We start from the raw sequence: 13,403 nt of genomic DNA on the forward strand, positions 1-13,403 counted from the left end.
GATTACATATTCGTTCAGCCTTTTTAATCTGTGAATGCCTGTTAACCTCCCCTCATATTTCCTCTCTGTCTCTCTCTGCTTCTGGTGATGATGGTGATCGCTTCTTTAGATCCATCTTTTTGCTGGGTTCTGGTTTCTTAGATCCATCTTTTTGCTGGGTTCTGGTTTCTTCTGCTCTTAAGCCCATTTAGAGAGTTAATTTAAGTTCAATGATTATATGTACGTCTTTTAAGTTCTTTGTCACATATGCTGAGTTCTTGTTCTTTTTATTCATATTTTCAGAAACTTATTTCTTTAAACACGCTTATTCTCTGTGTATAATAATTCCAACATGTAGAGCCTTGCAGATCTGACCCTGATATCTGTTGTTTGTCTTAACACCTTGTTTCCTTGTCTTCATCATTTTCTGGACTGCATGTATGTGGGTGGGTTTTTGTTTTTGTTTTTAATTGTCTATGGGAATTTATTTTTTTAAATTTATTTGAAAGAGAGAGAATGAGAGAGAGAGAGAGAGAGAGCGCACATGAGAGGGGGGAGGGTCAGAGGGAGAAGCAGACTCCCCGCTGAGCAGGGAGCCCGAAGCGGGACTCGATCCCGGGACTCCAGGATCATGACCTGAGCCGAAGGCAGTCGCTTAACCAACTGAGCCACCCAGGCGCCCCTATCTATGGGAATTTCTTGAGGCCTGGGTCAAGGACAGGTTTTTCCAGAGACAATTTGCATTTCTGCTGCCCTGGGGGTACTACCAGCCTAGATTTCTCTTTCTCTCTCTCCTTTTTAAAGTAGGCTCCATGCCCAGTGGATCTTGATTTCACAACCTGAGATCAAGACCTGAGCTAAGAGTCGGACCCTTAACTCATGTTATGATTTATGCTTCTGTTATGGGTAGGCAGGCATAAGAAAAGATCCCTTGAAAAATCCTACACCTGCTGTAAAGCAAGTAGATGTTATAATACTGGAATATTCTTCCATATACCATTTCTAAGAATCCTTTTAGTAAATTTCTCCAGAATTTAGGGCTAGGCATTTATATCATTTGACGTGCATTTGCGTGTCTCTCCTTAGAAGCCTGTGGAACATCAAACTCTCCTCCCTCCCCCACCTCCCCTTCCTTCTCTGTTCCCCTCTGTGGTTTTCATAAAGATCAAAGCTTATGGCAGTTATAGTATTTATCTCGTCTTTGGTTTTGAATACAATTGTTTTCCCACCATGGCTTTCACTCTCTTTTAAAAGTTTTATTTTACTGTTCTCAATTTTTTAAAGTGTTAGTATTACACACCAATCCATAAACCTCTTTGGAAATAGCATGGTCCACACTGTAAATAAGTTGGCCTTAAACTAAATGAAGGTAGTAAGTAAACTGATTAGTGCTGGGAGCGCAGCCGCTGTCTAGTCCCGATACGAGATGTGCTCAGTGTAATGGAGCCGCTCGCTAGAGTGGACACTCTTCTGCCCATGTGCTCTTTTACAGCAAGATTAACAGGAAGAAGGACAAGGAATAGGTATGTAACAAATAGAAATAAAAATAGTGAATCTCAGGTGTACACGAGGAGAGCGTCATCACAAAGGCAGTTTAGCTGAATAGGAGAACACTCAAAAGTAATTTTCATAAAACCACTCTTGGTTATCACTATGCCTTTTTTTTTTTTTTTATAGAGTCTTCTCTTTCAAAGCTGCTTCTTTGTTTTTTAGTTAAAACACAGTTTGATTGCTGCGGACGTTCCCACATACATGAGGTGTGTGGGCCTTGGCTGCTGACTTGGACTTACGAGCCGTGGAGTCCCACAAGGTACTAAAGCCATGGAGTAACCCAGTCGTCCGAAAGATAATGGACATGTTTTCAGTTGTAGGAAGAAAAGATACAATTTTATATTTGAAATGTCATTGGCTAATACCCAATGGATTTTCAAAATTAGGTTATCAAAACCTTAATTATCCAAAGTCAGTTTAAGTACTGAAACACACAGACACACGACACTAACATTATAAGATTAAAGGCACATAAGAACGAGAATATCATGTCAGAATGTATGAGGCTATTGATTATATTTAAATAATTACTTTTCTTTTTCCTTCTGTAGGTGAAGATGACTGAATAGAATTTACCACAGTTACTTTAGAATCTCCAAAAGCGTTGCTGGCGGAGGCCTGACTAGGAGGTAGATGGTGCATCTTCTTACTTTCCAGAGTCTCGTCAGCCTGTTTAGGAGCAGCCGTGCTGGTCTGGTCGTGTTTAAAGACATAGCCCGACCCAAAGAGTTCTTCCATTAGACTGCTTTTCTTATCTCTGAAAGTATCTTTTGCTTTTGTTTGGGAAGACTTGCCAAAAGAGGGTTCATACCCACTCACAGAATGTTCTGGCTTCAGTCCGGCCGCGTTACCGCGGGGCTTGCTGGTGCCCACGCCGCCTCTCATCACACCTGCCCCGACCGGGCCACCCAAGGCAGGAAGCCCGTGGTGCAGGTTCTCAGTCGCTTCTGTGAACGAGTAATGCTTTCTCTGTCTGAAGGGTATCTTGATATTCGCAGCACCATTTTTATCAGGCATCTCGTCCGTGTCACTTACTTGGAGACTTGTTTTGAATTTTTCTTTCCCTGCGTTGTCTTCCTGCTTGCCTTCCCTTTCAGGATGAGTTACTTGAATTCTTTTTGGTGGTAGTTCTTCTTCTTTCACCAAAGTGGTTTTCTTTTCTGGATCTTCTTTTGTTTCTCTCTGTCTTCCAATATTCGCCAGAGGTGGTTGTACTTCCAAATGTTCCTCTTCCTTCGATAAATCTATATTTGAAAAATAGTCTGTTTAGTGATCTTTAAAATGTAGGGATTTCTATTTCAAGAAGGCATACTGAGCACACTATTGATATCTGACAGGCACATGAACATGACATGCATCCAACACTAGAATACAGGGAAAGGTGCTGGTAACAAGCTTGAAATGTTCTACTTCCCTAGAACATACCAAATAAATAAGAACTATGAAACCAAAAGAAACATGATATTCATGAAAGAAGAACTAACATTTGCTAAGAAGTTATCGGTGGATGCTCATCATTCCTAGGCGATGGAGTGCCATTTAAAACAATGAGAATACTTTTCACCCATCCAAATTGGCAAATAGTTTCCAGATTTGGTGAGAATATGGGGAAATTGGAACATCTGTTCCCCATTGGTGGGTGTGTCAATTGGTACAGCTTTTTTTGGATGGCAATTTGACTGTAACTATACAAAAATTTTAACTTTTTTTTTTTTTTTTTAGAGCAAGAGTGTGCACGTGTGCATGGGGGTTTGGTGAGGAGGGGCAGAGGCAGAGGGAGAGAGAGAATATCATGCTGATCCCCCTGAGCAAGGAGCTCGGCCCAGGGCTCAGTCTCACGACCCTGAGATCATGACCTGAGCTGAAACCAAGAGTCAGATGCTCAGCCGACTGCACCACCCTGGCACCCCTGTATCTATCACAATTTAAGTGAACATACTCTTAGATCCAACAACCTCACTTCCAGGACCAAACTGTACAAAAATACACAAAGATACATCTAAGGATGTGTACTGCAGCATGGTGTAGTAACAAGGAAACATCCTAAATGTGTGAAGGGGCCACGGGTAAAGAAGTGGCGTGGGATTCTGGGCAGCTATTATAACGACTGGGGTGGGGACGTGGGGACCTGACGGGGAGGGAGGTTCCCGGTAGGCTGCTAAATGAAAAAGTCGTTGGAGGCGAGCCTTCCTTTGCCGTTCCTTACTCAGGCACTCCGGAAGCCCTGCCCTCAGCCTCCCCTCTTCGGAGGAAGGGCTGTTCCAGATACAGAGATGCACACCTTCTGAGGAAACCCGCACCCACGACCTGCGTCCCGATCACTTACAAACCTGGACGGTCGCTCGTTTGTGGCGGGGAATGGGGCAATATCACATGAACACATTCTCAAATGAAAGTATTCATTTTAATCCGGGAAAATTAAAAAAAAAGGGGGGGGATTCTAGCAAGAGCAATTGTTTTAAGAATTAGTGGTGAGCAAAGAAGCCAGCGGACTATATGGTTAATTCTAAATAACTGTTCCTGTTGTGCCCCACGATACCTGATGCAAATGTGAACACGGGACACCTTGGGTGAAACTGCCCCTTCGCCACCTCCCCCTGTGTGAGCCCCCTTCCGGGGCTAGGGCAGTGGGCTGCTCCCGGCCTCCCTGCCCTGCGCTTCCTGCACAGCGGCTTCTGCTCCGAGCCCTTCGTGGCTCCCCGCGCCCCCACCGTGCCCACCGAGCTGTCCCGCAGCTGGACTCGGCCAGCGCCCCCCGCAGCCCCCCGCTGCGCAGTCCCTCCTGCGGGGCGGCGCGGGCATCGCCTGGAAGGCCCTCCTCGGGCGTCCGCTCCGGTCGCCCCCTTCGGCCCCCCTAGCCGCCCTCCGCGCCCCTCCCGGTGCCGGCGCTCTTGGCATCTCCTCGGCCCTCAGCCGTGGGCACGCCCGGCGGGTCCTTCCTCGCTGGGGCAGCGGCGCACGAGGGCGCGACTCCTGCCCGGGACCGGACCGGACACTGTGTGTGCCTCAAGGGTACTTGTCCCGTGAATGGATAAGCTTTCCGGGACAAGAATTACCGACACGGACTAACAGCGCCGTGGAAACCGACCCGCGGACTTGTCAGCCTCCGTCGGCCCCAGACGCGGCGGCGTCCAGCGAGCTCCGTCGAGCCCTGTGTCATTTGGGCGAATTCGGAGGCCCCCACGCCGAGGGCGGGGCCCCCGGAGCGGGCCCCGGGCGGGGGTGACTGCGCGCAGCGGCTGCGGTTGCGCCGCCGTGGCGCGCGCGGCACATTTCCGGTCAGCAGTAGTTTCACATGGACGCCAGGGGGCAGTGGCTTTAAAATTCTGAACCGAGGGGCGCCTGGCGGCTCCGTGGGGGAAGCCTTGGACTCGACTTCTGCTCGGGGCCTGACGCCAGGGCCGTGAGATCGAGCCCGCACGGGCACGGTGCTCAGCGGGGAGGCCGCTTGAGATTCTCCCTCCCTCCCTCTGCCCCCAGCCCCACTCGCGTGTGCCCACTCTCTCGCTCTCTAAATAAATACAATCTTAAAAAAGAACTCTGAAGGTAAATGATCTCCAACCTAGAATTTCTTTCTAGCCAAGTATTCATCAAGCGTGAGGGTCGCGTAATGCCGTTTCCCGCTGACAGGCAGACACATCTACCTTACACGTACCCATTCTCCAGCAGCTGGGGGAGGATGTGCTCTTAGGGCACGACGGCTCGTACCCAGGAGGAGGCCACGGTTTAGGAACCAGAAGACTTGGCAGAGAACGGGGTGGCAGGAGCCCGTGGGGAAACGCAGGTCCCAGCACCAGAGCTGCGCGCCAGAGGTACAGGGCACCGGTCCGGAGGCCAGGAGGCTGAAGCACTGCGGGCTGGCGCCACCAAGACCCCTGCTCCGCAGAACTCCCGGGCACGGAACGTCCTTGGCCTGTCTTGCCCGGGGCCCGATGAAGGTGTTGCCCTCGCCATCATGCGCTGCAGCCTGGCTTGGCTGGGGACAGAAGCGTTCTGCTTGGACCTACTCCCGAGCGCTGGAGCTGAGTCTGGTGATCTTAAGACAGGAAATTCTGGGCAGCCCATTCCCTCCCACCCCGTCTGTCCCGGTGTAGGTGCCAGGGCCCTGATGGTTCTCTGCCTCCCAGGGGGACGCTTGACTTCACCCCAGATCCGACCCTTTGTATGTCCGGGGAAGCTGAAGCCAGAGTCTGTGCGTCTTTTCCTGGGAGTCTTCATTTAAAGTCTTCGTTACCAGGGATGTTGCCCTTTACTCAGCGAGGTTTGGTTTTGCTGCTCAGTGTGGCAAGACTAAACATATTGTTTAAGGATACACACTGTGAGGAACAGCAAGGGAATGACGGGCATAAAATGGAAGATGGTGGTTATTTCTGGCGGGCGGGGGGGGGGGGCTGTGGTTCGGAAAGGCCCACAGGTGTTGGGGGAACACGAAGGTGCTAGTTCTTAAGCAGGGGTGTGGCTACACAGGTGTTCATTGCCTAATAATTCTTTACATTGTATATATGTGTTTTATGTATACTTTTATTTACTTTTTATAAAGACTTAATTTATTTGATGGAGAGAGAGAGAGCACAAGCAGGTGGAGCAGCAGAGAGAGAGGGAGAAGCAGGCTCCGTGAGGGGCTTGATCCCTGGACCCTGAGATCATGATCTGAGCCGAAGGCAGGCTTAACCAACTGAGCCACCCAGGCGCCCCTTATGTATACTTTTCACACACACACCACACACACACAGAATAATTCACAACTTAAATCAAGTAAGAGTAAAGGAAACTTTTTAAAAGTGGTTACAATTACCTTCATATTTTCTCTTGGAATCCTCTTGGTTTGGAAGTTTGCTGATATAGTGAGGAATTGCACAGGTTATTTCAGTTGATTTTCCTTTATGACCAGTGTTTCCAGTTGTCTTTTTACCCTATAATTTAGAAAAGCAGCAAAACCACATTTTTGGGGGTACAGGCAATTTTAAATTGTATTTTGTTCAATGAATATAAATACTTTTTGTGGAGAATAAGAGACTGTTTATGCCCCATTTTCATAAAGATATGTTCAGACACTGCAAGAATTCAAATCTGTTGTACCTTAGCTGTCAAAGATGGAGCATCTTCCGATTTTTGGGTTTCCTGGTGTTTCATACTTGTCAATGAAAAACTTCTGTCTGCTTGTACAGATTTTGTTGAAACTACAGAACAGATACATTATATGTAAGAAACATTTTACATGTGGAAGCAACATTGATTTTAGATATAAAATAACACTGAAGTTTGTAGTATAAGAGTGTACAGACATTTAAAACTTTTTTTTCCCCAAAATATGGATAACATTTGCCGGTTCCCCTTTACCCTACCATTTCACCGGTTTTGTCTTATTTTGGGCCACATAGGTTATAGGTGTCAAGGAGGCTTTAGGCCAGGAGGGCCTTGCTGTTGGTGGACACGCCTTCCCTGCCCAGACACACAGTCGTGAGGCAGTGAGCCACAGCGACCTCCTGTGGCAGTGCTCTTGGTTACCAATGGTTAGAATGATGGCTCACGCTGGAGCCTGCCACTAAACCTACACTTTCCTCCAAGTGTGATCCCATTTAAATGACCCCGTGGTTGGTATGATCATCTCTGCTAGCTATTAATCTGGATTACAAAGCAGAAGCAAACAAAGGAAGGCAAGGAAATTTGAGGTTGTTGCCTTTAAAAGTAAGCGTGTAGACAGATGACAAATACCCTATGTGGAAAACCCAAAAGACTCCACCCCAAAATTGCTAGAACTCCTACAGGAATTCAGCAAAGTGGCAGGATAGAAAATCAATGCACAGAAATCAGTTGCACTTCTATACACTAACAATGAGACAGAAGAAAGAGAAATTAAGGAGTCAATCCCATTTACAATTGCACCAAAACTCCTAAGATACTTAGAAATAAACCTAACCAAAGAGGCAAAGGATCTGTACTCAGAAAACGATAGAACAGTCATGAAAGAAATGGGGGAAGACACAAAGAAATGGAAAAACATTCCATGCTCATGGATCGGAAGGACAAATATTGTTAAAATGTCTATGCTACCTAGAACAATCTATACATTCAATGCAATCCCTATCAAAATACCATCAATTTTTTCTCACAAAGCTTGAACAAATAATCCTAAAATTTGTATGGAACCAGAAAAGACCCCGAATAGCCAGAGGAATGTTGAAAAAGAAGAGCAAAGCTGGGGGAATCACAGTTCTGGAGTTCAAGCTCTACTACTAAGCTGTAATCATCAAGACAGTATGGTACTGGCACAAAAACAGACACATAGATCAATGGAACAGAATAGAGAACCCAGAAATGGACCCTCAACTCTATGGTCCACTAATCATCAACAAAGCAGGAAAGAATGTCCAATGGAAAAAAGGCAGTCTCTTCAACAAATGGTGTTAGGGAAATTGGACAGCCACATGCAGAAGAATGAAACTGGACCATTTCCTTACACTATACCCAAAAATGGACTCAAAATGGATGAAAGACCTAAATGTAAGACAGGAGTCCATCAAAATCCTAGAGGAGAACAAAGGCAACAACCTCTGTGACCTCGGCCGCAGCGACTTCTTGCTAGACACATCTCCAAAGGCAAGGGAAACAAAGGCAAAAATGAACTATTGGGACTTCATCAAGATAAAAAGCTTTTGCACAGCAAAAGAAACAGTCAGCAAAACTGAAAGACAACTGACAGAATGGGAGAAGATATTTGCAAATGTCTTATCAGATAAAGGGCTAGTATCCAAAATCTATAAAGAGCTTACCAAACTCAACACCCAAAGAACAAATAATCCAAACAAGAAATGGGCAGAAGACATGAACAGACCTTTCTCCAAAGAAGACATCCAAATGGCCAACAGACACATGAAAAAGTGCTTAATATCACCTGGCATCAGAGAAATACAGATCAAAACCTCAATGAGATATCACCTCACACCCATCAGAATGGCTAAAATTAACAAGTCAGGAAACGACAGATGTTGGCGGGGATGCGGAGAAAGGGGAACCCTCCTACACTGTTGGTGGGAATGCAAGCTGGTGGAACCACTCTGGAGAAGAGTGTGGAGGTTCCTCAAAAATTGGAAATAGAGCTACCATACAATCCAGCAATTGCACTACTGGGTATTTACCCCAAAGATACAAATGTAGGGATCCGAAGGAGCACCTGCACCCCAATGTTTATCGCAGCAATGTCCACAATAGCCAAACTGTGGAAAGAGCTCAGATGTCCATCGACAGATGAATGGATAAAGGAGATGTGGTTCATATATGCAATGGAATATTATGCAGCCATCAAAAAATGAAATCTTACCATTTGCAATGACTTGGATGGAACTAGAGGGTATTATGCTAAGTGAAATAAGTCAGTCAGAGAAAGACAATGATCATATCTCACTCGTATGTGGAGTTTAAAAAATAAGACAGAGGGTCATAGAGGAAGGGAGGGAAAAATAAAACAAGATGAAATCAGAGACAGCGAAAAATCATAAAAGACTCTTAATCATAGGAAACAAACTGAGGGTTGCTGGAGGGGGGGTGGGGGATAGGGTAACTGGATGATGGGCATTAAGGAGGGCATGGGATGTAATGAGCACTGAGTATCATATAAGACTATAAGATGAATCACTGAACTCTACCTCTGAAACTAATAATACACTGTATGTTAAGTAATTGAATTTAAACTAAAAAAACCCACCATCAACAAAAAACAACAAAAAAGTAAGCACGTAGTGGCTTTTTCTACCAAACTAGGGGTGAGTGTTCCTATTGTATTTCTTCTGAGCAAAGCCTTACGCCGGCAGATCTTGGGGATGGTGGATAAGTACGGCCTGTCTTGAAGGAAAAATACTACTCAGCAATGAAAAGGTACAAATGAATGATGGCAACAGCAACATGGGCAAATCTCAAAAGCATTAGGCTGAACAAAAGAAGCCAGACACGGAAGAGCACCTGCTATGTGATTCCACTCACAGGAAATTCTAGGACGGGCAAAGAAGGCTGCTCTGACAAGGGAAATCAGCGGTTGCCTCAGGCCAGGGCCAGGGACTCCTGATGGCAGGGGGTCATGAGGGGTCCTCCTGAGGAGGGGGGGTCTGTACTGACTGGGGTGCTGGTCACATGCATGTCAGCTTTTGTCAAAACCCGCCAAAGTGCACACTTAAAATGGGTGCATTTTACTGAGGCAAATTGTACCTAAATAATGATGATTTAAAAAACCCCCACACTGGCCAACAGATGTACTCGGAAAGTTCACTGTCTGGCAGACATTTTGCTCCCAGCTGGGAAGTGGGGCTCCTGCTCTGCCTGCAGTAAGGACATGCCGGACTGAGCGGGGGCTGGGAGGACAGGAGAGCATGTCTATTTCTCCTACTGTTTCGACCATATCCCACGGCTCATTATTCTTCTAGAATCCCAAAATGTTTCAATGCCTAGTGAAACTGATTTTTCAAATATCCCTTATTTGCATGATATAAAGTAGAAAAATATGACTCCATCCTTAAAAATAGATTTTGAGCAAAAATAATTAAAACGTACCTTTTGGATAATCTTCTTTGTCATGTAAATTTTTAAGTATCCGACTAGTATAGATGTTTCTAATTTCAAGCTCTCGATCCTTCTCCTAAAGAGAATCACAATACCAATATTTATATAAATATTTGCTCTGATCAGCCTCCATTTTTTTCTATAAAACAATTTAAGTGGCTCAGTATTTTTTGAATAAAATCTATAGATGCTAGCAGAAACAGAAATAGGCCATAACCTTATATATATCATCCCCGACACCAAAAAGTACTTTTTAACAGAGCAACAGACTTTTGTGACGGGGACAATATCGCCGAGGGCTTTGCGAGCAGCTTCTTTCACTGGAGGTTTTCTGTCCCCTGGGTCTGTGCCATGAAGTTTGCTCGTTTTTTCTCATGGTCCAGTATAGCACTAGCCACGTTGTGATCTAAACTAATTAAAATGAAATGAACAATTCAGTCCTCCCTCACATTACCCATGTTTCCAGCGCTCAGTAGCTGCCCGTGGCTGGTGACCACACTGTTGAGTGGTGCAGGTAGAACATTCCCATCAGCACAGGAAGTTCTACTAGACACGGCTGCATTTAGACAGTACATGCAGGGTGGGTAAAGCCTAGAACAAAGGCATCATTGTTCAGCTTTAAATCTCAGTATTGACTTTTTATTTTATTATTTTTACTTTTTAAAGATTTATTTGTTTATTTGAGAGAGAGAGAGAGAGAGAGCGAGAGCATGAGCACAAGCAGGAGGGGCAGAGGGAGAGAGAATCCCAAGCAGACTCTTTGTTCATGACCCTGAGATCATGACCTGAGCCAAAACCAAGAGTCAGACACTCAGCCGACTGAGCCACCCAGGCGCCCCAAAAGTATTGACTTTTTAAAGTCTTGGCAAAACAAAATGTGTGAAATCCTGGCTTGCTGAGAAAAAAAAAAAAAAAAAAAGGTTTCACTAAGCACCAAACACTCCTCTTACACATGCATCAAGAGGCAAGCCTGTTAGACTCAAGATCACCAAGTTTTAGCCAAAACCACAGTCAAAAGGAATGTATGAGTGAAGGGTGTCTTCTACTGTGTGATTAGGCAGGAAAGCCTGGAGGAGGGGGCCCAGGGAAGGGTGGGGGCAGAAATGCGGGGTAGGGAGAGAGAGAGAGAGATCGGATGGCGTTCTGGTCTCCCTGTGCCCCTCAGAGATATGAAGAGGGTGAAGAAACAACTCTGAGGTTTGGGAAACTCTCAGCACAGGAGGCCTTGGCGTGGCCCAGGAAATTCAAACGCCTTCATCAAGCCCCCAGGTCAGTGTGGAGCAAGAGTAACATGGCATTGCCAAGTGGTAAGTGGAAAAGGCTAAATGCAATGTCCAGGCAAAGGGCTAAAGAGAGTGCTTCCCTCACTTACACAAGGAGTGGGACCCCACAGAGGGGAGCCGTGCAGAAAGCTAGCGAACCTGCTCCCCACTCCTCAAGGTTACTGACCCAGGTGATCCCACAGCATAGGCTTTGGGATCGACGGTCTAGCCAAGGATCAGGTGGCAGATGGATCTCAAGGCATTGGCATCCACAGACAACAAGCGAAAATCACTAAGATTGGACCTACTGAGAAGAGGCCATGAGTCTCACCAGCCATATTCAGGTCCTGGGGACTTGGCTCGTTAAGGCCAGTCATTCCTCAGTAGAATTAGGTCTAGAGGTTCCAGAGGGCCAGGCGCCTCTTTCCCCTTCCCCTTTTACCAACAGAACGTGTACGTCCTCCCTGCCCCCTGCCCTGGCTAGATGCTATCTCCATTGAGAAATGGGAGATGGGGTTAGGGAAAACTGCTGCAAGCCTCGGAGACAACCTAAACTCAGACCAGTTTCAACTGGAACAGACTGAGACAAGCTTCTGTATAGTCTCTGTATCTGTCTGTGTCCTCACCTCCCACCTGTGGGAGTGGGCTCAGAGGGGAGTGCAGTTCAGTTATGGAAAATAAAAGACATTACATATTTTTGCACATCTGACCTGGAGCGGGCAGGGTTTGTATTTATTTTTTATTTTTTTAAGGGTTTTATTTATTTATTTGACAGAGAGAGAGAGAGAAAGAGAACAAGCCAGGGGAGCAGCAGAGGGAGAAGCAGGCTCCCTGCTGAGCAGGGAGCTCAACGTGGGGCTCGATCCCAGGACCCTGGGATCATGACCTGAGCCAAAGGCAGACACTTAACCGACTGCGTCACCCAGACGCGGCTGGTTTGTATTTATTTTAATCATAAAATTAATCTGCTATCAGAGGTAAATGGATAACATATGAGAATATTAATCTTTTCTAGAAATTAAGTTTCTGGGAACAAAAATGTTACAGTATATTTCTCTTTTTATTTCTAATTGTGATAACACTGCATTTAGCAAGAAAGAACAGTAATGGGGACACTTTGATGCCACGAAAAATTGATCGAGTTTATTCTAGATATTATGTTTAAGAAGAATATAATGTAGATCTAAGACTTTTTTTTTTACCCCTACCAGTTAAGACAGGAATGATTTTGATGTTTAGAGGGACAAGCGTTGATCGTCTGGAAAATTCAGTTATTTCTTTTGATTTGGTCCGTCTCCTTGGAGGCTGGAGTATTTGCTTCAGCAGCAGAGAGCAGGAAGAAGGCAGGTAAGAATGGCTGACTGGCAGGTGGCTGCTGCAGGGCTGGCTGGGGGCAAAAGGAAGTCACGTGAAGGACAGTCCTCCCTCAGGCTTGGAACAAATGTTCAAGTCTGGATGCCCTCCACAGAGCTGGGCTCAAAATCAAAGACAACAGGTTCAGAACGCAACCCAGGACACTTGTGTAGTTGAGGTCAGTTAATCAAGAGAAGCAGTAAGAAGGAAAATCCACATCTAGGAATGCTCATGGAATGCTTGGGGAATATTTATAGGAAAGACTACTCACAAGCTCAGAGACTATCAGGTCAGAGTTCAATGGGAAGTTGGGTCATGGTGGAAACCATATTAAGATCAGGATAGCTGGCTTCCAAAAGACAGGAAACAATATCTTTTTTTTTTTTTTTTTAATTTTTTATTGTTATGTTAATCACCATATATTACATCATTAGTTTTTGGTGCAGTGTTCCATGATTCATTGTTTGTTCATAACACCCAGTGCTCCATGCAGAACGTGCCCTCCTCAATACCCATCACCAGGCTAACCCATCCCCCTACCCCCCTCCCCTCTAGAACCCTCAGTTTGTTTTTCAGAGTCCATCGTCTCTCATGGTTCGTCTCCCCCTCTGACTTACTCCCCTTTTCTTCCTCTCCTGTTATCTTCTTCTTTTTCTTTTTTCTTAAAATATGTTGCATTATTTGTTTCAGAAGTACAGATCTGTG

At 45.6% G+C, this 13,403-nt stretch overlaps 2 protein-coding genes across 12 annotated transcripts in view; one reads left to right on the forward strand and one right to left on the reverse strand.

Moving 5' to 3' along the window:
* The window catches only part of GET1 (guided entry of tail-anchored proteins factor 1), a 73,293-nt gene that overhangs the window by 27,342 nt on the left and 32,548 nt on the right, over nucleotides 1–13,403 (forward strand). Inside the window, exons 5-6 of one of the 5 annotated variants that reach the window (XM_027583592.2) lie at nucleotides 1,657–1,789; nucleotides 2,082–2,221. The exons of 2 other annotated variants lie outside the window; for them this stretch is intronic. In XM_027583592.2, the coding sequence (XP_027439393.1) occupies nucleotides 1,657–1,789; nucleotides 2,082–2,085 (137 nt within the window). In that variant the 3' untranslated portion in view covers nucleotides 2,086–2,221. Of the gene's footprint in view, nucleotides 1–1,656; nucleotides 1,790–2,081; nucleotides 2,222–13,403 lie in introns of those variants that run through there. 2 more of the 5 variants (XM_027583587.1, XM_027583591.2) reach the window with 2 other exon arrangements.
* The window catches only part of LCA5L (lebercilin LCA5 like), a 47,921-nt gene continuing 36,333 nt past the window's right edge, over nucleotides 1,816–13,403 (reverse strand). For 4 of the 7 annotated variants that reach the window (XM_027583583.2, XM_027583579.2, XM_027583586.2 and 1 more), the window contains 4 exons: nucleotides 10,075–10,159; nucleotides 6,610–6,710; nucleotides 6,326–6,443; nucleotides 2,035–2,774 (listed from right to left, as the gene is read on the reverse strand). In XM_027583583.2, coding sequence (XP_027439384.2) covers nucleotides 2,050–2,774; nucleotides 6,326–6,443; nucleotides 6,610–6,710; nucleotides 10,075–10,159 — 1,029 coding nt within the window. In that variant the 3' untranslated portion in view covers nucleotides 2,035–2,049. Of the gene's footprint in view, nucleotides 2,775–6,325; nucleotides 6,444–6,609; nucleotides 6,711–10,074; nucleotides 10,160–13,403 lie in introns of all 7 variants that reach the window. The other 3 variants (XM_027583584.2, XM_027583581.2, XM_027583582.2) reach the window with 1 other exon arrangement.

The sequence above is a fragment of the Zalophus californianus genome, chromosome 1 (genome assembly GCF_009762305.2).
Source record: "Zalophus californianus isolate mZalCal1 chromosome 1, mZalCal1.pri.v2, whole genome shotgun sequence".
Lineage (NCBI taxonomy): Eukaryota > Metazoa > Chordata > Mammalia > Carnivora > Otariidae > Zalophus > Zalophus californianus.